This window comes from Desmodus rotundus, chromosome 1 (genome assembly GCF_022682495.2).
Source record: "Desmodus rotundus isolate HL8 chromosome 1, HLdesRot8A.1, whole genome shotgun sequence".
Taxonomy (NCBI): domain Eukaryota; kingdom Metazoa; phylum Chordata; class Mammalia; order Chiroptera; family Phyllostomidae; genus Desmodus; species Desmodus rotundus.
In genome coordinates this window covers 175,411,660-175,437,804 of record NC_071387.1, presented here as the reverse complement: position 1 = coordinate 175,437,804, position 26,145 = coordinate 175,411,660, and the positions used below count along the sequence as shown (strand labels likewise).

General features: G+C 40.9%; 1 protein-coding gene across 1 annotated transcript in view; it reads left to right on the top strand.

The window, feature by feature from the left end:
• Window positions 1-17,903, top strand: part of ZSWIM6 (zinc finger SWIM-type containing 6) — a 180,582-nt gene extending 162,679 nt beyond the window's left edge. Inside the window, exons 8-14 of the mRNA XM_024578379.3 lie at window positions 85-231; window positions 1,191-1,451; window positions 7,496-7,631; window positions 10,553-10,710; window positions 11,331-11,494; window positions 13,508-13,589; window positions 15,180-17,903. Coding sequence (XP_024434147.3) covers window positions 85-231; window positions 1,191-1,451; window positions 7,496-7,631; window positions 10,553-10,710; window positions 11,331-11,494; window positions 13,508-13,589; window positions 15,180-16,042 — 1,811 coding nt within the window. The 3' untranslated portion in view covers window positions 16,043-17,903. The remainder of the gene's footprint in view (window positions 1-84; window positions 232-1,190; window positions 1,452-7,495; window positions 7,632-10,552; window positions 10,711-11,330; window positions 11,495-13,507; window positions 13,590-15,179) is intronic.
• The last annotated feature ends 8,242 nt before the right edge of the window (window positions 17,904-26,145 follow it).

Below are 26,145 nucleotides of genomic sequence, written 5' to 3'. Positions count from 1 at the left end.
ATTTGTCAGGATGTTGCTTTTAAATGGTAAAGTCTCTTTTCCCTTCACTTCTTTCCATCTCTCATTTCCCTTTTCTTAACACAGAGCTACCCCATAAAAGCATAACCTCGATAACCAATCTGGAGGGCTGGGTTGGACACCCTCTGGACCCTGTGGGCACTCTTTTCAGCAGCCTTATGGAAGCCTGCCGCATGGATGATGAAAGCTTCCCTGGGTTCTCTGATTTCACAGGTGAAACTATTGACATTGGTCTCATGTGCCTTTTTTTCCTAAACTCAGAATGACATTGGCCATTATTTTTCTTCACAGTTTGTTTTATGAATCCATACAGTTAACAATACCTGCCATTAGCAAGCGAGGGAGGAAATAGGCACTCTCAGCTCTTTTCAGGAAGGCTTAGATTCAGTTGACAACATGTGTAAAGAACCTTAAGAATATTTATTCTCTCCAGTCAGTGATTGTGCATCTAAGAATTTATCTGCATGTATTACTATTTACTCACATAAAGATACTAAAAAAGGATGTGTGTCATAATGGGAGGGAGGAAGGACTGTCCCTTTGCTGCTCCCATGTCTGGGTGAGCTCAGAGGGTTGATCATCTTCCCCTCCACGTGTTCTCTTGTGGTGGTTGCCTTCGTGGATTATGGGTGACCCAAAATCTATCAGGAGGGTGAAAGGTGTGACGATGAATGTGCTTTCCTTGGGAGTTCGATGACTTAAGTTTGTTAAAATTTCCAACAGAGACAACAGAAATAAGAGAATGTTCAAAGAATCATTACTCTTGTAATAACTGATGACTCTTTGATAACAAAAAAGGACCTGGGTTACATGTGTTCTCTACTGTTTTCATTATAAATTTTAACACTGGGATAAAAGTATGCAAACTTTTTTTTAATGCCAGGCTTTTAAGAATTGGTAACTATTGCAGTCATATAATTTTACACTTGTTTAATTAAAATTTTTCTCTACTCTTAAGTATTCTTAGTATCTCTTCTTAGATTTATAGTTTTGTATTTTCCAAAACATACATATTTAGTCATTCAAGGGCATTAAAAAAAAAGATATTGAAAAACTATACACTGACCTTCTTGGAATTAAGCCAGTAATTCATTTACGATACTGGGTAAAATAAGTATCTGTACCTAAAAAAGTAGTTTCTGAACTCTGGTTTCTTCTGTGACATTTTACAGAGAACATGGGACAGTGCAAAGCTCTGGAATACCAGCATCTACCTGCACACAAATTCTTAGAAGAAGGGGAATCCTATTTAACACTAGCCGTGGAAGTAGCCCTGATAGGGCTGGGACAGCAGCGCATTATGCCCGATGGGCTGTACACACAAGAGAAGGTTTGCCGGAATGAGGAGCAGCTCATTTCCAAGCTTCAGGAAATTGAATTGGATGACACACTGGTGAAAATTTTCCGCAAGCAAGCAGTCTTCCTATTAGAAGGTAGTTCAATAAAGAGGTTTTCCACTTTGTTTAACCCATTTTACTTAGGCACTAAACTTTATGTTGGGAGTACTGTATGACTGTGTTTAATATGGTAGTTATCTTGGTTGGTATGGTCAGTGAATGTCATAGGTATGCTTATTATCTAAATATAGTATCACTTAATTAAAAAACACAGATGTTTACATTTATATCATTTGACTTCAGTGGTCACTTAGGGTGGTCTATTAGAAATGAGCCCCATTTAATGCCACAGGCTCTGAAAAGGACTTTTTATTGTGGCTCTGTTGTTTCTGAGATAAATACAAGTTTGATATTTAGTGAGCTGTTGTTGGTAGCCATGTTCCTCTTTGCTCGATCAATTAAATAATAAAATGGAAATTGGTTGGCATTCCTCTGAATTATTGTCGATTACATGATGTCTGGGTTTTGAATATGTCATTTGCACAAGCTAACAAAGGACTGAAAGCTGCAGGAGTGAGTGGTCATTGTTTCCAAGAATTCATTAGGTGTAGATTTAGCAAGTTAAAGTTTCATAGCCTTTCTATAAGGCAAAGCATGATTTTCCTCTTTTTATAAGGTTAAGAGCTAAAAGGCCTAACATATTTTGCTGGCATGTTTTTTAAATTTTTTTTCTTTCTCAAAAAGACTTAAATGTAATAAGTAGGGTATCCTAATCTTTTGTGTATATTTAAGTGATGTCTAATTGATAAAATTACTTCTATCAAATATATGTTTGCTGTTATTATGGAATTCTCTGTGATTGATAGACTTTATAAAGTGTGGTATCTTCATCTTATATTCAGAAGTGTTACATATGGGGAAAGGATTTAGAGAAAATAGCATTTCAAAACCTTTTTTTAAAAAATATATATTTTATTGACTATGCCGGTATAATTGTCCCAGTTTTTCCACCTTTGACCCCCTCTGCCCAGTACCCCCATTCCCTCCAGCAATCCCCCCCTTAGTTCATGTCCATGGGTCATACATACAAGTTCTCTGACTTCACCATTTCCTACACTATTCTTAACCTCTTCCTGTCTATTTTGTACCTTCTGATTATGCTTCTTATTCCTTCTACTTTTCCCCCCATTCTCCTACCCCTCCTCACTGATAATGCTCCATGTGATCTCCATTTCCGTGATTCTGTTCCTATTCTAGTTGTTTGCTTAGGGTGTTGATAGTTGTTGAGTTTGTTATTATTTTACTGTTCATAGTTTTGATCTTCTTTTTCTCAGGTAAGTTCCTCTAACATTTCATGTAATAAGGGCTTAGTGATGATGAACTCCTTTAAGTTTACCTTATCTGGGAAGCACTTCATCTGCCCTTCCATTCTAAATAATAGTTTTGCTGGATAGAGTAATCTTGGATGTAGGTCCTTCCCTTTCATGATTTCAAATACTTCTTTCCAGCCCCATCTTGCCTGTAAGGTTTCTTTTGAGAAATCAGCTGATAGTCTTATGGGAACTCCTTTGTAGGTAACTGTCTCCTTTTCTCTTGCTGCTTTTAAGGTCCTCCCCTCATCTTTATTTTTGGGTGATATAATTATGATGTGCCTTGGTGTGTGCTTCCTTGGGTCCAGCTTTTTTGGGACTCTCTAATCTTCATGGACTTGCATGTCTATTTCCTTTGCCAGAAGTTCTCTTCATTATTTTTTCAAATAAGTTTTCCATTTCTTGCCCTTCCTCTTCTCCTTTTGGCACCCCTATGATTTAGATGTTGGGACACTTAAAGTTGTCTCCAGAGTTCCTAAGCCTCTCTTTATTTTTTTGAATTCTTGTTTCTTCATTCTGTTCCAGTTCAATGTTTATTAATTTCTTCTGTTCCAAATTGAGTCTGTTTTCCTTCCTTTCATTGTTCGTTCCCTGTGTATTTTTCTTTATTTCACTTTGTATATCCTTCACTTCTTCCTTTATTTTGCCAGCATACTCAGTCATTTCTGTGAGCATCCTCAATAACCAGTGTTTTGAACTCTGCATCTGATAGGTTGGCTGTCTCCTCATCACTTAATACTTTTTCTGGATTTTTGATCTGTTCTTTCATTTGGACCATATTTCTTTGTCTCAGCACACCTGTTACATAGTAAGGGGTGGAGCCTTAGGTATTCATCAGGGCAGGGCAACCCACGTCATTGCTGCATTATGGCACCATATGTGGGGGAGAGGTTAGAGAGCCGCTTGGTCAGCTCTCACCCTGCTTTCAGGCACTTCCCCTGCTGCCCACAAGCAATTACACCTTTGAGGTGCTCATTCCTGGGTGGGTGGGTTTGTGTAGGTTCTAGGACCTTGTGGGTCCCTCCAACAGACTCTTCTGTGAGACTGGGAGTTTCTCCCATTGCTGCAACCCTCACAGATTTTAACAGCCAGAGGTTTTGAGGCTTTATTTCCCCACACTGGAACCCTGGCTTGTGTAGTCTGTCTTGGTGTCCAGTTGTTCCTCCCGGTTTATCTGCGTGAGACTGTGGGACTGCCCAGTATGCCAGCAGCTGCCTTGTCGCACGTCCTTTCCACCCTGGCTGCCCGTCTCCACCCCTCCTACCAGTCTAGATGAATGTTTCTTCTTTAACTCCTTGGTTGTGGGACTTCCCTACAGTTTAATTATCTGGTAGTTCTGGTTGTTTTTTGTTTTTAAATTGGTTGTTGTCCTTCTTTTGGTTGTGCAAAGAAGCAAAGCGTATCTACCTACACCTCCATCTTAGCTGGAAGTCCTCGAAACCTCTTTTATGTGTCCGAAGCTAAAGTTCTATTTGAAAGAATTTCACCAAATACATCATACATTTATATGTTTTAATTATTTTTTTTTAAGATTTTATTTTTAGAGAGGGGAAAGGAGGAAGAAAAAGAAGGAGGGAAACATCAGGGTGTAGTTACCTCTTGCACACTCCCTACTCGGCACCTGGCCTGCAACCCAGGCATGTGCTCTGACTAGGAATTGAACCAGTGACCCTTTGGTTCACAGGCTGGCACTCAATCCACAGAGCCGTACCACTCAGGGCTACATTTATATGTTTTATAAATACATTAAATTTTTTATTTATTTTTAGAGAGAGGGGACAGGTTGGAGAAGAGGGAGAGAAACATCAGTCTGATAGAGAAGCATTGATTGGTTGCCTCTTGTACACACCCTGACTGGGGTCCAAACCTGCAAACCAGGCATGTGCCCTCATGAGGAATTGAAGTGGTGACACTTCACTTTGCAGGACAACACCCAACCAGCTGAGCCACAGTGGTCAGGGGTAGAAATGCATTTTAAATGTATTTAATAGCATGCTTAATTTTAGTAAAAATTCCTATTATTAATTTTTTGAAACACTCACCTAATGTTTTTTTTTTCTTCTAAACATAAAAGCCTATCTTGGCAAATTTTAAGTGATCTTGATTCTTTCATTACTGTTTTCTTTTACTTTCCTCTCATAATTTCTGTTGAGATAATCAAAATCATAAGCCACAGCTTTTTTTTGCTGTCACTGGCTCTTACTGTAACTGACTTTTGATTTTCATTATATTGAAGGATAGGAAGAGAGTGTGTGCTTTTCAGTGCTGATGGGTCCTGGTATCTCTTTATCATTTACCTTTTTAAATGTTCTTCGTGTTCATTACTCATGAATGATGTTTAACTGTCTCGTCTTTGATTAGTTCATACCTTCCCATTAAACATTTTTGTAAGAACTGTGCCTGATAAGGAGTGTGGTTGACTCATCCCAGCTCTCTCTCCTTGCCTGACCTTGTTAGGCCCTCAGAGAGTGGATAGTGCAGGACAGGAAACAGTCCAAGGGGGAAGTCAAGGGACTGACCATTCCTGTAAGTTCCAGAAGATAAGTACAGTCAACTCAATCACTTCACAATTGAGTTGACTGCACTGGGACACCTAGTTCTTCATGTATTTATACTCTGGGAATTTCAGGGGCAAAACAGCAGACTCCGGTATCTGAAAAAGAGGAAGCAATAACCCTGAATTGTTGCTGAGTGTTAATCACTTCTGGCCTCAATCTTGGTATGTTTGGAAAGCACTTCTGGGGAACTTAGTACCAAATTTCAGTCTTTCATTATTCAGTACACTAACATTCAGGAATTACACTGATTATTAACTCACAAATAATTCTGTGATACCGGACTGAATGTTTTGCTTGTTCAGAGATGTTATAACAAGTGTTGATTGTGTATGCTGGCTTTCGCTGCAGAGTTTAAAAAAAAAAAAAAAAAAAAGGTAGCTTGATGGTTTAAGGGAAACACTGGAATGAAATGGAAGGGAAATGAAGAAAATCTACAAATTGCTATATTTAGTCCTTAAGCAAAATAGAGTTAGTGCCTTAGTCTGCTGAGGCTGCCATAACAAAATACTTAGACTGCATGGCTTACACAAACAGAAATTTATTTCTCACAGTTTTGGAGGCTGAAAAGTCTAATGCCAGGTGCTGGCCAGTTCATTTGCTGGTGATGTCCCTCCTCCTGGCTTAGAGATAGCTGCCTGAGATTGAGAGAGAGAGAGATCTCAGAAAAGAGACACTAATCCTATTGGATCAGCTCCCCACCCACTCTTAAACCTTCATTACCTTCCTGAAGGCCCCTTTCTGCAAATGCAGTTGCCTTGGGAGTTGGGGCTTCAATGTATTAAATTGGGGTAGAAGATACATTCAGTTCATAATAATCTAAATAATTTGGCCTCATTATATGAACTAAAGGTAGAACTATAATGCTATATCAACTTTTGAAGAATATCAAATCATTAAAACATTTTAGGATAATCTTAAATAAAAGAAAAAGATTAATAGGTTTGGTAAAATTAGAAATCTAGGATGGATTTTAGTTTGCCTAGGTAAAAGAAAAATAAGTTTTCTAGTATATGATTTCCCAAGTACTTAAATAATGAACAATTAAAAGCTACTAACCAAAAATAAAACAATGAAATTTAAAAATGACTCCTATTAAAATGGTCTATTATATATAATGCTCCTACCCCACACCCAGTTCAGTAAGTCCTCTCACCATTTCTTCTGAACTGCATTTCTTGCATTCTAAACTCTTCACCGGACTGGTTTTTCTCATGGAAAACAAATGTATTATATCTTCTGAGCAGCAGTGTTATGGTTCATAATTGTGAAACAGATTTTACCCAAAGGTGACACGGAAACTAATTTATTAAACACCTTACAGTAACTAAACCTCTAGGTGCGTAAATGGAAAGTAGTTGAACTAACCACTGTGGTTTCCTTTCAAAATTTATTTTAAAAGTCTGTTATCACCCGTCTTAGGGCAGCATTCAGAGTACACAAGGGAAGTCAGCTTTGCTGCCATCCTTGTCATAACTTGCTAAGGAATGAATTTTGACAGCTTAAATGTAATTTCGCTTTTAAAATTGGTCTTTGAGAGCCCAAAAAGTGGTAAATTTCCAGTTACTTTAATTTGTTTTTCTTTTGCCTATGGTGAGTAACAGATGGGTAAACTCATCCTTTTATTTATTAATCACTTTCTGAGAATCAGTATTTATTTTTGCTTATTAGAAGCAACAGTGTTTAAAGTCTTGTACTGAGATTTGTGATTCGGAACCCTCCCCCATCCCATCAGAGCACTCTTGTCTGGAAACCCAGCCTGTCATCCATACCCCTAAGGCTTGATGGGTCTGGGAGCAGGTTCCAGCGTTAAAGCTGCAGTCAATCAGTGCATATGAAAATCCAGGGGGTGCTCAGATACACACATTGACAGGATGTTTCTTGAATTCAGTGAAGTTTTATGCATCGGAAGGTTTCTTTCTCTGAAGCAGTTAGAATGTGAAAAGCCTCTGCCCCTTAGTTCTGTGATTCTCATTTTAACTGTGGTACAGTTAGGGGGTTGTTGCCGAAGTAGGTTCGATACTGGATACTATACCCTGCAGAAACATTTTTTACTAAGAATTTGTATTCCTTTCTACTATGTCACTTAGATTACATTCTTAACTAGATTAGCTTGTATATGTTACAACTTTGCATAACAGTTTTAAGATATACATGACAAGAAGTCTTAGTTCCTTTTTTAGGAATTTAAAATGTGTATGCTCTCTTCCCACAGCCGGACCATATAGTGGTTTAGGCGAAATAATCCACCGCGAGAGCGTTCCAATGCACACATTTGCCAAGTATCTCTTCACCTCCCTCCTACCTCATGATGCTGAATTGGCATACAGAATTGCACTGAGAGCGATGCGGTACGTATTCACGGCCCAGCAGGGCAGGCGCGACGCACATTCCCCACTGGGGCAGATGCTGTTAACCGGTTCGCGTGCGTTCGTGTTTCCTGCAGGCAGCAGAAAGTCTAAAGAACCTACGTGGTTATGTACTTCTGGGATTGCCTAGACGCTAGTTTGTTGGCTTATTTGGCTCCTGGGGTTTTTTTTTTTGTTTTTTTGATTTTTTTATTTTTCCTGTTTTAAAGTAAAGGAAGAACGGTGTCCTTGACTGTCACATCATGTTCATGCTCATGGTGGCTTTTTCCTGCTTTCTCTGCAAGCTAGAATTTGGACATAGAGCACAATTTCAGGTTAAGTTTAACCACATGGCACCAACAGTTGAAATCTTCCTAAATAATGGATTATTTTGGAAAAATTAGATTTTTGAAACGGTGGTAAATAAGTGTACTTGACTGCATGTAATAATTGAGGGAGCTCTCCACACCTGCTGTGACTTCACGTTCCATCAGTACTGCAGGAGGGCCATTGTGTCACCCCCTTGCCCTTGGGCTCTAGTGGAGGGAGACAGGAGATGGAACCTGAGTCGAGTATCGAAGGCCCCACTGTCGGCGGTCCTCCGGGGTCTGCGGTCCTCCGGGGTCTGCGCACCTCAGCTCTGACTGCCTCCATGTCCTCTTCAGCCCCTCCTTTTCAGTAACAACAGCTAGAATGCATTGTTTCTGCCACTGACCTTTCTATTTTCACTTCCTTTTAAAAGTCAGTTCACCAAATTATAATTTTTATCATGAATTTGTTCTTGGTGAATAATTTTTTAGCGAATTCAACATTGCATTTGTTAGTCTTAGTTGTAGTATATTAAACTCTAAGGGCATGAAAGGAATATCCCCCTTTCTTAAAACAGGAACTTTGTCCTTTTTTTTTAAGAAATCAAAACACTTCTATGTTGAAGTGCAGATTAAACCCCTTTGTAGCCACCTAATAAAGACAAATGATGAACATACCTAAAAACTTGAGGTGCTGGAGAATAGTTTGATCCTATAGAAGCTTTTCATCAAAGGTTACGTATGTCTGCAACCTGCACAGTGGATTCAAAAACAAATTCTTGCCTTTTTATGTGTGTAGCTTGTCTCTCAGAAGGTCTCTCTTATGCAGTGATGGGTGTGTGTGTCTGTGTGTGTGTTCCTGTGTGTCAGTGTATTTTGAGGCTGACATCTTTTTATTTGATACGCTTTCCTTGGCAACAAGAAGTCTCATTTACCTATCAGAGAAACCTTATAAGTTATCTCGTCTATTTTTAAAATACCAAAAACTAAACTAAAAACTAACATAAGCAAAAGTTCCCCATCAAATGATTTTATACCACTTGGTTTGTATTTTAAAACACAATTATATTCCTATTCCCATTCTTGGAAGCTGAAATAGAAATTGTCAGACGAAGACAGGTGCTCAGCTCTATACCTATTCAAATCTAAGAATTCTGCTCCAGTGTAAAGGGAAGGATGCTAGTGTTACGATGCTATTGCTATGACCACTGTCAAGTTTAAGAGTAAAATAGCATGTTTCTCTTTGGGTCTGGCTAACGTGAAGCTGTCTATCAGGTAGAAAGGCTTGCTTTTATAAGCCTCAGAAACTCACTTATGTTTGCCCTTGCTTGCCACACACACAGTTTTTGTTCATGGGATACTAGCAGGGCACAGGGGAATTGCTTTTCCACCTTTTCTCTTCTGCCTGCCACAACTCCCCCAGCCGAAGGACTGCCGTGGGAGGTGGTGTCCTTCTGGAAGTAGGGGTAGTAACCCGGGGAGTGGTGTTTTCAGCACTCATTTTCTCATCTTTCCAGGGGTGTTAACTAGTTTTTACTAGAACTACTCTGGAAAAGATCTGCCTGATAATTATAAGGATATTCTGATTTTTTTCCCCCCAAGCTAAATAGCAACCCCACCAAAATTATTACTTAATTGCCTCCCTTGCCACGCTGTAATGCTAACATCTCTGTCCATAGTTAAAAGGGAAAGAGAAGGAGGCGTTTGGTTTACCAGAGCAGTAACTGCCCTTGGGTGGGGCCCCAAGGCTAGTAGCCTCACACCCTTACCCTGCTCACTCCTCTTGGTCCCCAGCTCTTATTTCATAGTCCTCACACTGGTGAACTTGAGTGAAGATCAGTGTTTTGATGATGATTGTAAAAGGGTTATTGCAGTTTTACCTACTGTACTAATCTCTTTGGTATTTACATTTAGAGGCGCTCACTAAGCATATGCTTTGTTTTTAATTTTTATTTGTCAACATAATCAAAGATTGATTGAAATGAGAGATCACACAGAATTTATTTTAAGACAGTCAAGGGACAAATACTTGGATCATTTGCATTTATCATCTTCTGATACGATTGATAGAACATTTTCTAACTACGGATTCCTGAAGTAGTAAGGAACTAACTTTTTAGCAAGTATGAATAATGGAAGGAAGTCATTTTTATTTTATTTCTCCTTTTATTCTGTATTTTAATAAGTTAAGCTTATGCATCTCAGCTCTCCACTGATCCCTGACTGTTACCGTCTCAGTCTTAATATTCACTTCACTGTCCATTTTCTGTTGACTTGTATTTTTTTAACGAGTGGTAAGATTTAAAAATTTTTAAGTAGGTAAACATGAAGACTGAGTTTCACAAGTCATTATTACATGTTTTAATTTTCTTGAATTTTACAATTTTCTGAATGATATTAAAGAAAGGAAATTTGTTAGGTTTAGGTAATGAGCAATTAATGAGGCGACTTTGGCATCAGACAACAGAGAGTAGCTGTACCAGCTCTTCCTGCACCAGGGACCTGAGCATTTCTCCCAGCATCTACCCACTCCTCTGGCTACTGGCCAGTCCCTGTGGCCAAGGTGATAGACAAGTAATAACTAGGAGCCACCTTCCCTGTCTCTTCTCATTACAGGTTACTAGTATTGGAATCTACTGCTCCAACCGGAGACCTTACCCGCCCCCACCACATTGCGTCAGTTGTTCCCAACCGATACCCTCGTTGGTTCACTCTGAGCCACATAGAATCCCAGCAGTGTGAGCTGGCATCCACCATGCTAACTGCAGCCAAAGGTACTGGACTGCCCTGGGACCTCGTGATTATTTTGTTAGTTTGCCTTTCTTTAAGGGTCATATTTGCTATCAAATTCTCAATGGTAGTGCTAATGCCGGGTTGTTGGGGATACTTTTTGTTAGGTGTTAGCTTATGAGGCAAAACAGGTGTTACTCATTTGAGCCTGGCATTTCCCTCATTTAGCTGCATCATTAAACTAGCTGCTGGCAGAGTTCAGGTTCAGTTACCACGCCGTGTCAGTGGTGGTTGAGATTCGAAAGCATGTTAAAAAGTTAGGTTGCATTTTTTTTTCCTCCATGAAATATTCAGCAAAAATATTTAAGTAGAAACTAGGAGAGCTGTTTGTTATCTCCTGCTGGTTCTGGGTCACATGTGTTTTTAGTCATTGAGGGCGTGTCTCGGTGTTTCTTTTTTTGTGGAGCTGAAATTCATACACATAGCAGTCCGTCTGGGGCTACTTGGTTACATCTGTGCCCGCTGTGACCATTTCCGTTAAAATCACTTGTGCTTTATGTTTTATTTTGTTTCCCTTTTTACTTCCTTTTGTGTGTGTGTGGTATGATGTTTTTGTTTGTTTGTTTTGCTTTGATTTGATTTGGTTTTTCCTTGTTTGTTGCAGGCGATGTTCGGAGGCTGGAAACAGTATTAGAGTCCATTCAGAAAAACATTCACTCCTCATCCCACATCTTCAAGCTTGCCCAAGATGCATTTAAAATAGCAACGCTCATGGACAGTTTGCCAGACATTACTCTTTTGAAAGTGTCTCTGGAGCTGGGCCTGCAGGTATGCGACTGGTGGTCTTCCCTGGGGTACCAAGGACTGCTAAATACAGGCACCATCTTAGGGTTGTTTGTCTGTTTATTTGGATTTTTTTTAGTGCAGGTAAACGAGTTTAGTGCACAAATCTATCAGACTTTCAGGAGAGCACTGTGCTTCAGAGGTGAGGTCAGGCCCAGCTGAACCAGCTGCTACCTGAGGCGCAGGGACTGGATTTACATTTAGAAGCCTCATTGTGTCTTTCAAATTAAAAAAATTCATTTTCTTAATTATAGCCTTAATATCACCATTTTTCCTTTAATGAATGGAGAAGAATTATTGCTCATAAGAGACTTAAATAAAGTTATCATGTATAAAAAAGATTCCGTTGTTAGAGGTAAATTTTTAGAGGAAGGATGAATTTTTATCGATGTTTGCATTTTCATAATAGATGGGTGATTCTAGCTCCTTTTTATAAACCTGAGGAAACTCAGTGAAGGAGGAGGGATGGGGCCAGGGTGCAGTGTCGGGGTTCAGGCCTGCATGGACATCGTCAAGGACGTTTCCAGTTAGTTATGCAGACAGAGGTTTGCTTCCTGGCAGTTTCTGAAAAGATTACTTACTATGTAAACCAGGAACTGAAACGTTTATATTTCTACTTTTCTCAGGGAACCTCTATTTACATTTGCTTTTTTCTCCCCGATGAAAAGCGAAGAAATTGTTACCCTCTAGTTACTAAAAGTGTGGGGAATAGAATGCCTGGTTAGATGATTAATCTGGTTTTATAGTTGTAGTTTCTCCTTACAGTGATTAATGACATTTACAGAAAGAACTGGATTATAAGAAAATGCACTTACTGTATATTGTATGGTAGAAGCAGAGGGTATAGGAGACTGATTGCATTTAAGCAATAAAAGGACATTTCAGAAGTTTCTTTTTAAAAATAAGTTTATGTTATTTGGCTTATTTTCATTACTTTTGCCTCTTAAAAGCATGATTAAGAAAAAAACCATTAATACAAGTTTTCTGGTTATTTGGAATTCCAGCAGGTATTTTGGATAAATGGCAGATTGCTGAGAACTTACTCCCTGCCCCATTCCTTCTGGGACCTGGGAGTCAGTCCCAGACCGGTTTTCCAGGTTTCCGGAGTTACACACCCTGACTTTCTGAATCTTAAAAGAGTAGGGGGAGCAGGAACAGGGGGCTGTTTTATCTTGACGACTCTTATTAGAAAGTGAAAAACACAATCAGATCACTGATGATGCCAAAGATGATTTCTTTCTAGACAAGAGCAACCAGAGATTGAAACAGAGTCACTAAAATAATTATTTTAAAGTATCTCTTTGCAGCCCTGAACAGGGAGCTCAGTTGAACAGAGTGTCATCCTGATATGCCAAGGTTGTGGGTTCAGTCCCCAGGCAGGACACACACACACACACACACACACACACACACACACACACACACAAGTCAACCAATGAGTGCATAAACAAGTGGAACAACAAGTGGATGTTTCTCTCTCACTCTGTCTTTCTCCCTCTCCCTCTCCCTGCTCACATTCTTGCACCTTTCCACTCTCAAATCAATTTTTAAAAATTCTTAAAATAACCTCTTTGCCATCTGAGGGTTTCTGATCAGAATTAGTTCAGAGGATCCTCAGAAATCTAAAACCATAGAATGTAAAGCTGGGGAGGAGTAGAGGGCACGGACTGTGTTTAATGCCTCAGTCCAGGCCTCTGATTTCACAGATGAGAAAAGTGATTGAATGAGTGACTTGTCCAGGATGCTGTGTTTGGTCAATGAACCCACCAGGAGGAGGAGGAGAATGCGGGTCTGCAGCCTCTGTGGCTGGGACAGGGCCAGCTAGGGTAGCTGGAAACAAATCCAGTTCTTAGGCAGAGCTTGCTCTAGATGTGGCTCTCCATCCTCCTGCTAGTAGGGAGTGTGCCTGGTGTTTTATACTATGGAATGACTTGTTTTATATTTCCAGTGACTTGGGATCATCTTCCAAAACATTTCATTAATCCTCTCTCTTTATAGGTTATGCGAATGACACTGTCAACCTTAAATTGGCGACGGCGGGAGATGGTCAGGTGGCTGGTAACATGTGCTACTGAAGTGGGTAGGTACACTCTGGAGGAGGAGCCTTCCCAGGGACCTCGTGCCAGCTTAACTGCTGCTGTACAGATACACCATTTCGGTCTTTCCCCTTGACTTCTCTAAGGCTCCTGCCCCTTCCAGCAACCTACAGGGGCTCCCTTCGCTCGAACCTTCAGTTGTACACACTTGGCGTTGTTCCTCTTCTAAACTGTCAAGTACATGAGGCTCCAAACTCTTTATCAGTGGAATAAGTCAGCAAGCAAACACTTTTTCTCCATTTGTTCTGTCATTGTTAAGGTGCTTTTAGTAACTTTGTGATAATCAAGTTTACCATTTTATATTAAAGGGTATCAGAGTGAATCCTTGCAAGATTGGAGCCCACCTTTGAAACTAACCATTAGTGGCTCAGGCCATTTCAATGAACATATTGTAAAGTTACATAGATGCTCTGAGTGTTTTCTTGATCATCTTAGGGCACATGTCATGGTATCCAGCAGAGGGATGACCACCGGGTGTGGTTTAGCTGAGCTCTCGGGTGGGTGAGAAACCAGCTAGCCGAGAGAAGACCCCTGCTGCCTGTAAGCCGTGGTTTGTGAGGCCTGTCAGCCACCTGCTTCTGCTCCGCAGCAGTTTGTCAGGACCAAAGAAATCTTCGCCTTCCCGGTGGGGGCTGCTGGGGAAGCATGGCGGATCAACTGCCTTTCTGCCTGTTTGGCATCAGAAAAGGACACATACCTCCTGCTGAGAAGACACTGCCGCCCCAGTGTTTAGACACTGGCGCAGCAGATACTACAAAAAATCATTCGTGTTATTTTTCTTTGATTAATCCGTAATGGTTTGTTATTTTGGAAAATGGGGATTTGGTCTCAACAGAAAAGTGACGTTTAGGTTATTGGCGTGATGCCGTGAGACTGCCCAGACAGTACCAGTCTGAGAGCTGCCACACGATGGCCCTTGCCCTGCACCAGGACGCAGGCCTCGTTTCCCTCGGCAGTGTGGTGCCTCCGCCTTAACTCACTCGCCTGTGGGCTTTCCTACAGACCAGACGTGTGGCATCTGGGCACTGCAAACGGTTATTTAAAGTCTTTGTCAGCATTTCCGACATCTGAGTCATCTGCACGTCTGCTTCTGTTGACTTTTTTCTCTGGAGTCTGGGCCACATTGTCCTGCTGCTTTGTGTGTCTCAATCATTTTGTGTCCTGTGTACTTTAAACCTACACACACACACACACATGAAAACTGCCTGTCTTGGTGAGGGTTGTAGTTTTTCCGACTCAGATTCTGTAGTGGGAAACTGACAGGAAGCCCCAGTGAACTCATTAGCAAAAAGCCATTGTCTGAAATGGCAAGCAGTGCAGTGCGGCCGAGAGGATTAGTTCTGTATTTCTGCATTACAGGAAGTTCATGTTCCTTTCAGGCATTTACTGAATAGCAGTCTATAATGACCTTACTCTACGAGGTTGCTCCCCCGCACATTACCTTACAGGATTTTCTGGCCTAGCTCGTGTCCTGTGATGGTTAACAATGTAAGCATTGATTATACAGTGGAAATAAGGCCAGACCTCTAAGCAGCATCCATGTCAGTAACTGGGATTCTCTGCGTCGCTTGCAGGTGTTTATGCCCTGGACAGCATCATGCAGAGCTGGTTTACACTCTTCACTCCCACTGAGGCCACAAGTATAGTTGCAACTACCGTGATGTCCAACAGCACCATCGTCCGCCTCCACCTGGACTGCCATCAGCAGGAAAAGCTGGCCAGCAGTGCCCGGACGCTCGCATTGCAGTGTGCCATGAAGGACCCTCAGAATTGTGCCCTCTCTGCGCTGACCCTGTGTGAAAAGGATCACATAGCTTTTGAGACGGCGTACCAAATTGTCCTTGACGCTGCTACCACCGGCATGAGCTACACCCAGCTCTTTACGATAGCACGGTACATGGAGCACCGCGGATACCCCATGAGGGCCTACAAGCTGGCCACCCTGGCCATGACCCATCTCAACCTGAGCTACAATCAGGACACGCACCCTGCCATTAATGACGTTTTGTGGGCCTGTGCGCTCAGCCACTCCCTCGGCAAAAACGAGCTTGCAGCTATAATACCTCTGGTGGTGAAGAGTGTCAAGTGTGCAACGGTACTGTCAGACATTTTGCGCAGGTGCACTCTGACCACCCCTGGCATGGTGGGACTTCATGGAAGGAGGAACTCTGGTAAGCTCATGTCACTGGACAAAGCCCCGTTGAGGCAACTCTTGGATGCCACGATCGGGGCCTACATCAACACAACGCACTCACGACTCACCCACATCAGTCCTCGGCACTATAGTGAGTTTATCGAGTTCCTCAGCAAGGCCCGAGAGACCTTCTTAATGGCGCATGATGGACACATTCAGTTTACACAGTTTATCGACAACCTGAAACAAATCTACAAAGGCAAAAAGAAACTGATGATGCTGGTTCGGGAGAGGTTTGGTTGATAGAACTTGTATGAGTGGGGGCGGGGGTGGGGAGGGGAGGGATGGTTTGTTTTTACTTGAGCCTGCCTTTGTACCCTTTTTAACTTAAAGAACAGAGCCACACCGGTATTATATGTGTATAGTTCTTTTGCGTTTGCAGACTAAACTGTCATGTGAAAGTTTGTGTGTTCTTAATTTTCTTCCCTTTCTCTTTTATTTTCTTTCCTTTTATTTTATTATTTTTTTCAATTCTTTTCTTTTTTTAATTTTGTATGAGAGAGAGGTTAACAAGGTTTGGTTTACACTGAGTATATGTTGTCAAGTGGCGAAAGTCCACATAGCTCTCCTGTTCTCTGTATACGTTCACAGCCTCAAAAAAAATAATTGAAATGGCTTTAAAAACCAAACAAAACACCTCCATCCTGTGATAAGTACCTCGAATGGATTCAGCTTTACTTCTTTGTAACTCATCTTTACATTTTCAGCATATTTAAACAAACCAACAAAATGAAATACTAATAGTTTAAAGGCTGACCCACGTGGCTTTGCAGTGCTGTTCGTCCAGAAGCATGGCACACGATGCTTGTGCATGTGGAAACTTAGCGACTGTCAACATACATTCTCAGGGATTTATCAAAAAAATTAAAAAAAGAATGAGAGCATTTATTGTACTGTATATATATTATAGTATATGTCTGAATATTGAAAATATAACATTAACTAATTTATAAAAAATATTCTATGTAATGCAAAATACTTGAAGCTGCAGTAGCTTGGTTTTAAACAAAAACAAAAAAAACTGAGAAAACCTATCAGAAGGACTAAAAGTGCGCCTTGCTTCAGGGTTGGCTCAGGTGGCGAACTTCATGCTGGGCATCTATGCAGAGCCACCTTTTGGATTGCATGGTTGGACTGAGATCTATTGGGAGAAATTATATATGTATATATATTTATACAACTGATGTATACATATATATATGTATACACACAGACACCAGACACACACATACCACCAACAAAAACAACCACTACACCACACATGCTTGTAACAGGCACTAGAAGAAAGAGGGACAACAAATACACAGCCAGAGCAGCAAGCCTTAGCATTAAGAATATACAGTATGCCAGAACTGGGGTTCGTGCCTCCTAGCCTAGGAAACTTAAAAGAACTATCCTTTTGACACAAACGCAAAATGTTTTCCAAAACAATTGACATGTGATACATAACGCCTTTGCAGTGAGCTAATAAGCTAACCTTTGTGCACAAATAACATTATATATATTATATGTCTATTCTGCATAGGTATTTTGACTTTGTGCAGGACAGAAAGTTGTGTAGGTATGACTGTTCTACTTTTCAGTTTTCTTTCTTTTTTTTAAAATATATTTTATTTTCTCTAGAATTACTCAAAACGAAAGCAGCCTTCTATCTTGCCTTGTCTTAATGCTTTAAAATAACCAAACTGGAGATCTAACTACCAAACTGTTCATTATATTATTAAATACCAACTTTGGTTACAGTATAGTGTCTTTCCTTTAGCTGATGGTTCTGTAACCTTGTGCTTTTTAAAGCAGTTTTTACGTTTTGGTGCAAAAGTTGTCCAGTGTCTCCTGTTCCCTTCATTAGAGAACATGCTAGAGGTATGTTTGTAGGTATTTTTGTTTAGAACTATTTCATGCGCTCCATTTTATTTATTATAATAGGTAAAAAGAAAAAAAAAGGTTGTACTTCATCACCCATGTAAACATGCTCATGAAGTTGAAAGTAATTAAGATTTGATACACTGATATCAATTTATTTATGTAACTAAATCACTGTTTTATAAACTTGTTAATGATCAACAATTTTTGTTTTGATTAAAATTAGTTTTTTGAAAGTTGATTCTGCCTCCTTAATGGTATATCTCTTACTACACTTGAATTGGGTGACATCGTCAAATGTTTAACACTATATTCAATCATCTAATAAGTACTTACGTACTATTTTCTAGGCCCTGGACATAAAATGATGAACAAAACCAAACACCAGAGCTGGCTGTCTGCTTAGTGGAAAAGACAGGCATAAATCAGATAACCACGAAGATAAAACAGAATAGCCAGTTTCTCTTCAGTCTGTACACTTAGTTATTCCTCCCTAATTAATAAACTACAATTTAGGATGCACGGTACTTGATATATTTAATGAATGCCAAGCTTACGAAAGGTCTTTGGTGTGTGGTTTAAAAGGAAATTGCATTATAAGGGTAAATGCTACACATGCATTACACGCAGCTGTCCCGCCCCGTCTTCATCAGAAATCTACATGCAAGCAGTGCAGATGTGTTTCACTTTTTGTGTGTGGTAAAAACACAAAAGTTTATCATCTTAACCATTTTTAAGTGTACCGTTCAGTAGTGTTAAGTACACTGCCGTTGTTGAGAAACAGCTCCAAAACTTCCGTATCTTGCAGAACTCAGTATCCATTAAATAACTGCTCCTTGGGCCCTTCCCCCAAGCCCTGGAAACCACCCTGTACTTCCCGTTTCTATGAATTTAATTCGAATTTGGATTTCTTCTATGAATTACTTTATGGCCTCATGTAAGGCACGGTATTTGCCCTTTTGTGACTGACTTTTTCACTTAGCATAGTGTCCTCAAAGTCCGTCCAGGTAGAACGTGACAGGATTTCCTTCTTAAAGACGCATAGTCTGCCACTGCATGTACGTGCCATGTTGTGTGTGTTCATCCGTCAGTGGACATTCATTCGGGCTGCTTCCACCTCTTCGCTGCTGTGAGTAGTGCTGCTGTGAATGTGGATGTGCAAATATCTCTTCAGTACTCTCAATTCTTGTAGATATATACCCAGAAATAATGTTGACAACTGGTTTTTATAGGATTTTTTTAACGCTACAATTTGCAGAATTTAATCCCTTGAAGTATTTTTAAAATTATCTTTGACATCTAGTCTTAACAGATTTCAGATGTCAAGAGGTTAGGTCAAAAAATAGAAATTGAAAAAAATGAGTCCTTGGTGACATTTTAAAATCCCATTAGTGCCAAGTAGAAATAAAAATCAGAACTTCAAAATAATACGAGGATTGATTTTCTTTCTTTTTGCACCTTTATAGTCTCAGTTTTTTGATAGTGCTGCCTAAGGGTAAATATAAATTCACGTGGGTCCAATAAAACCACTGGGACGTTTTCGTAATGAAGTAGACTGCTAGCAAGTCTGGAGGAGTGGCATCAAAGGGAGAACAAAGGTAGCGTGGAGTCGCCAGGAGTTTGAGATGTTACCTGAGGGAAGTTATTTTGTGTCCACTGACCATCTTTCCAGAGCAATCTTACTTTTGGACCTTACAGTTATTTTGGAACTAGGAGTAGAGAAGACCAAGCAGAACAAACAAACTCATGTCACACTGAGTCACAAGGCCCGTGAACGTGAGCTTCCCAAGCAGCTTCAAGTTTTACAGCTCACATGGACATTTAGGAAGTAACAGTTTTCACAACTGCTTCAACTTTTTTGTATGTTTGAAATTTGGAGAATAAAAAGGGGAAAGAAAACAAGAAAAATAAGAATAGGGAGGAAGAGGGACCATTATTCCCTGATCTGACTTAAGCAACACGAGATTCTCCGAAACGCAGGAAGTATTAAACTTCAGCCAGCATTCTTGGACCACCACGATCTGCCTTTTGGTTATGACTGTGGTCAAGTACATAAACTAATTTGATGTGTACGTGTTTTCTTACCTTCCAATGGGCCAGTGCTAGAAAAAATCCTGAGATTGTTAACATTTGAACAGCAGGAAGGAGAAATGGCAGAAGTGACAAACTGGGATAATTTAAAGGTGAGAGGAATTATTTCTAATTGGGGACTGGACTATACAATTCTGCATTTCACTGCTCTTGACTGGTGACTTCATTTCAGAATGGAGGCTGTAGTTTCAGGGCGGAAATGAATGTGTCATGACTTTCAAATATTAAATCAGTCGAATAAAATTATTGAAGTTACTGTAGTCACGGTATTATAATATAGTAGCAAAGGAGAACTGAGCTTTTTCTAAATGCTGAAAAAGTTGTTAAATAGCTATTTCAGGAATTAATAAGTGGTCAATGAGAAGACAAGAAGATGTAGAAAGAAACATTAAGTAATCTGACACATTACAAAATGTGTCTGAGATAAAACTGAAGATGAACTGCTTTACACCAGTACGAGGACCAATTCAAGCCAGTGTCAGTAAAAGAGGTGGAAATGTGAGATACGTTGGAAGGGTGACTGGTTGGTTCCTGCCTGCTGTGTGATAGGCGTGCTAAGAACACAAGTAATAAACAACAAGTGCATATTCTCATGGAGCATGAATTCTAAGTGGGAGAAAGACATAAGTAATGTGTATTAAGGAAAAGCAGGGGAGGGTGCTATTTTAGGTGGAATGGTGAGGGAAGACCCCTTAGATGTGAAATACAAACAGGTACCTGAAGGAAGCGAAGGACGGAGCTGGCCATGCTACTGTCTGGCAGGTGTGAGTTCAAGGCAGAAGGAAGAGCAAGTGCAAAGACCCGAGGTAGAAGTGTGGGCAGGTGCTGCCTGGTCTCAGATCAGCAAAGGAAAGGGACTGGAAGGGGTAGGAAGGGGTGGGGGATGGTGAGGTGGGCAGAGGTCAGGTTAAAGAGGAGGGGAGCTCAGTTGAATAATTTGTTTCAGTTGTATTCCTATTATAGAGGATAGTAAAGACTTTTTACTCTGTACTTGAAGGATCCAAATGGAAGAGTCATGACCCAAATTAAAAGTGAGATGCGAAGCCATTCACGGGCTGCTCTGTGGTTAGGAGGGCAAGAGGGAAGTGAGGAGACAAATATGGAGGCTGGTAGGATAATCTAGCAAGAAACAGTGGAGCCTGGTCCCTGTGGGGTCAGGGGAAACAGAGACAAGTGGTTTGAGTCTGCATACCTGGTGAGGCTGAGGCATTTCCTGATGTTATATCGGACATGTGAGGAAGAGAGGCATCAAAAGACACCAAATTTTTTAACCTGAACAACCGAAAGGACGTGCTGGGGAACAAGTGTTTGGGAGGAAGATTAGGAATTCACATTTGAGCTGCCTCTCAGACACCGAAGCGGAGTTTTCAAGTAGCAATTACTTTAGAAGAAATAGGGTTTGGCATAAAAGTGTGGGAGTCTCTAGTTTTAAAATAATGCTGTAACCATGAAACAGAGTAAATGAAGATAATTTGATCCAAAATAGAGTCCTGAGGATGACCATTTCCCGGGCTGAATTGTTACTCTGACAGGTCTTTGTCAGCCTGCCCTCGTTTTCCCGGCCTCTGCGTGGATCTGCTGCTAGCACTCGGTCTTCTGAACTCTTTTTTGTCTGCATCTGGATTTTATTCTCTTAAAGTTGTTTTGCCAAAGATAGAAAACAAGCGTCTGATCTTTACAGTTCTCTACCAGAGACAAATAATTCTCTTAGTTACAGTTTGGAAAACCCCAAGGAAGACCCCATCACGGCTTGGCCTCTGATGTAGTGGGGAGAGTCAGAACACAGAAATGACTAAGCAGGGGTCCTATTTCTTCGGGTGTGTGATTCCAGGGAAGAGGGATTTCAACTGTGCAATCATCATTTTTGCTGTTTTCTATGCTGGGAACAATAATAGCCTACTGACAGGCAGCCTTATAAATACATACAGCCTTACAGATACATACTAAACTGCCTTACAAATATTTTGACTCTTACTCAATGTGGCTTTTTGGGAAAGTTTAATACTTTATATGTTCTGGAGAATCTTGTGTTGCTTGAAAGTCAGATAAGGGAATAATGGTCCCTCTCCTCCCTTTCATTTTTATTTTTCTTGTTTTCTTTCCCCAACTTTTTATTCTGCAAAGCTCAAACATACAACAAAGTTGAAACAGTTGTGAAAACTGTTATTTCCTAAATGTCCACATGAGCTGTGAAACTTGAAGCATGTGGCAGCTCATGTTCACAGGTCTCGTGACTCAGCGGGATGTGATGTGAGTCGCTGCTGCGCAGAGAACCCAGTTCTAAAACCGGAAAGGAAGGAAACAGCCTCTTTCCTCCTCATTTCACATCAGTGCCAACCTGGAAACATCTTCCTACTCCAGGTAGGGAGAGGTGCAAAGAAGGAGAAGGAGAAAAGATCTGCTTTATGAAATCAATTGCTTTATTTCACTGTATTAGTAATTTTTTAAAAGGTTCAGCTCATGGATAAACCCTAACTTGAAGGATGTGGGTGGGGCCTTCTGACATAACCATGTACGAAGGAATTTTGCGTTTCCTCCAGGGATGTATTTTAAATGGGCTGCTGCCTTGTAAATATGTTCCTTTAAGTAATGTAAATGCAGCAAAGATGAAATATACTTCAGGAGAGTTTGAACATTGCTTCCAGTTTAGAACAGTGCAATATGCTCCCAGACAACTGGCTCCAAAGTCACACTTATAAGCAACGGGCTCTATCACTTCTCATGGAATTAGTCACCAAGCACAGGCTATGTTCTTAGCACTGTGGAGGGCCAAAGAGATACAAAGCATAGCTCTGATCCTCAAGAAAAGATGGCACAATGCATTTTAAAATGGTTGAAGCAAGGTGGGGGAACTCTTCAACAACTATCATGAATCTCCACTCAGTAGAACAACATGACATGATCAATTTTGCCTTCATCTGAGCCAGGAAGTGCAATTGTATGTGCATATGTGACGTGTGTGTGTCTGAAACCAAGACTGAAGCTGCTTAGCTCACCTAACAGTCCTCATTTTCCATCTCTGGGTCCAAGTTGATTAATCGTGATTCTGCTATCACATCACCGTCGGGTTAGGAGCAGATAGTGGAGGCCATTAACTGTTTTTCACGATGATAAATACATTTTATTCTCCTTAATCGGAATCATCTCGTATAGCAGTGTTTATTGCAGCATGGTCCATGGACCACCTACCTAGACCCACCTGAGGGCTGTCAGACTTGCTAACTGCTGGGCCCCAACCCATACCCACTGATTTTGACCCTCTTAGTAGGCAGACACAAGAGTCTCTATAAGGAAGCTCAGCTTTAAAGATTTTTTTTTTTGCCTTCAGCATTCCCAGATCTACATAGAGGGTGGATTATGAGACAAGATGGACTAGAAAGAACGACTTGGAGGATGCACTGCTGGCCATGCCAGACCATCCCCCAGACATCGGCACCTGGCTGTCTCCTCCACCGGCACTTCATAGGGGCACTGCTTCCTTGCCATTCCCGTGTGCCACCCAGAGAAACAGCATTTGTTGTCATGGTCAGGGAGTGCTGCCACACCCAGATGGGTCATACAACAAAGAGAACACCTTAGTGGCTAGATGCTGGGTGAGCTCCCTCTAGGTGAAAACCGTGAGACCAGAAAACAACAAAAGAGCTCTCTTGGAGCAAAATCTTGGGGATGGCTTCCAGTGGCAATCAATACATTATTAGGCCATATGTACAGCACCCAGAAAAACCCAAGTGAGCCTGGAGAAAAAGGCAGTAAAGTTGGAAGACATGAGCCTTCCTACAATCACACTACGTAAGTAGACCAGTTTCAGATGGCCCAGCCAGCTCAGACTCCCACAGCTGAAACTGCATCGCGTCCACTTTCCCACCATGCAATTGTGCCAGATGATCCAGCGCCTTTGGTCTTTTACATGTCATGCCTCAAATCCTCGTCCCCCTCACTAGCGGCGAGACAGAGCCATTGAGCTTCCATACTGGGAACAAGTAAATTGAATTTGTGGATGAAATTCCCCAAATCAATTTTGATTGCTGTCACTCTTGGAGATTTGGGGGACTCAAAACTGATGATGATGTGTGGAAAACATTTCTTTAAATTGCCAGGCAGAGCATTCACTCTCAAGGTCTCCTTGCCCTTCAGGTCCCATTGGGTTTTCATGAATTTCCTGCCTATGGTTCAGGTGAAATTGAAATGAGGACAGTGTATTTCTCTTTATCTTGATGACCTTCTCAAGTGCCTCTCTCAGTGAGCAGTTGGTCTGATGGCCTCGAAGCTCCACCGCGCACTTTATAAAGGCAAGGTGTCTGAGGCAGCGGTTAGTTTCCACCAAGGCCTTTCTGGTGGGACTTGGTCTCACTGTGCACAGCCACCTCCGTGGAGAAAGTGGCTTCCTGTATGTGCAAGCCATTTCCAATCAGCAGTGTTTCACACCGGGTAGCAAGTGCCCCTGCCGACTTTGTGACTCAAGAGTCCCTCTCTGACCCCATTCAACTGCAGTAAAGAGGAAACCAGACAATTCTCAGAAGCTTTTTTTTTTTTTTTAATTAAAGAGGCATTTAAAAATATTCACTCACACAACTCTGATCAGGTGGACTATTTCTGCTGGTCTGGAACCCAGGCTGGCCTGTGCAGGGGGCTCTCCCTGCCAAAAGCCAGTCCCAGAAGAACTAGCCTTGTCAAAAGATAAGTAATACGTTCAAAAAAGAATCACTACGTGATCTATACAAAATGTTACAAGAAAAAAGCATGAGGAAAGATGTAAGAACAACAAATGATAAGAAACAGTCACCAGCCACAAGAAACGTGGCCATCGAATAGATAAAAATTATGACTATATCACCTTGAATGCAAAAAAAGGGTAAGTTGGTCTAAGACCTCACAGCAGGGACATAGAGCTCAGAGAAAGAAACAGCTACGATTACAGTAGTGTTATTGTCATCACCATCGTCGTCATCATCATCGGCATCTCCTTGTTTGAATTCACTAACAGAACGCAAAATACGTCCATAATGGTTTAGGTTGCTTTTAGGTATTAACTCATCAATTCTTACAACAGCCCTATGAGGCAGATGCTCTCATTTTGCTGAAATTAAAGAAATACTACCAAAGTAACTTAACCAGAGGCATGTTCCGATAAGGGGAATCAACCCCTGGCTTCAGAGCCCTCACTTTCAACCACTGCAGTGTATACAGCCCAGGAGCCGGGGAGGCCAGGGAGGAGACAGAGAAAGGAAAGCCACATCGGGATAAGAACAAAAAAATAAACATAGATGAAAGTACAAGAAAAACAAAGAAAAGGATTAAAAAGCAAGCAAACTGAATTGGACGTGAAGAAGAGCTGACAAGAATAATCCGGCACCACTCAAATGAGATTCACAAATAGTATTTCCATAAAGGAAGCAGACAAATAGAAAATAAAAACTCAAACATAGTATTCAAGAATATTTCTAGAAATTGAAGACTCGAATTTCTACTGTGAAAGGGCATATACCATATCCCAAGAAAAACTGACGCACTAAGCACCAAATCACAGTAATGCAACGAGACCTCAGAGGTAGGGAATCCTGTGAGCGTTCTAACCAACAGGCAAAGCTGCCTGCAGAGGGGGACTATCAGACTGATATTAAGCATCTTCACAGCAATGGTTGACATTTTTTCAAGTCATGGAAAGAAAATGTGAGGAATCCAAGAATTTCCTACCCAGCAAACATGTTGATCAAGCATAAGAGCAGAAAACATTTTCAAATAGGTGAGGCCAGCAACTCCTTTGACCACTTTTGGAAGAAACTACAAAAAGGAAAATTTTGGTCAACAAGACAGAGGTCAGTGGAGAAATCTTGGTGAAAGGAATGGTAGCGAGCATTAAATCCACACAACTGTTGGACTAATATATTCAAATATCTGTGGAAATTATGGTTGTAATACAGATTGTAAATTTCATACATCATTTTAATGTAGAAATAATATATTTCACCAAAGCTCTGGAAGGAAATAAGAAAGAAAGCACACCAATTTTCAAACATTTTTAGAGAGCTGGAGGTCAAATGATGCTTTTTAAAGCAGGTAAGTGACAATAATATAAGTGTATTTAATCGTAAATAACTAGAATTATTGAATATTGAATATATTGTTGACAGGGCCCTTTACATTTTATGTGTTCCAGGGTGAAAGATAGGTAAATAGAAAGCGCTGCTTCTCAAGTCCTTACTCCCTGTAGCTGTAACCTCTTCAGGCCACCCATGAATTGCAAACCAAGCATGACCAGGGCAAAAAAGTGTCCAATACCCCCAGGGCCCCGAGCTGGAGGCTCAGTGACACTGTTGGCTGGTTGGACTCACGTCTTGAACTTCAGAGGTACTGGGCCTGAGTTCTCACACTGGGCCGTAGAAGTTGAGACA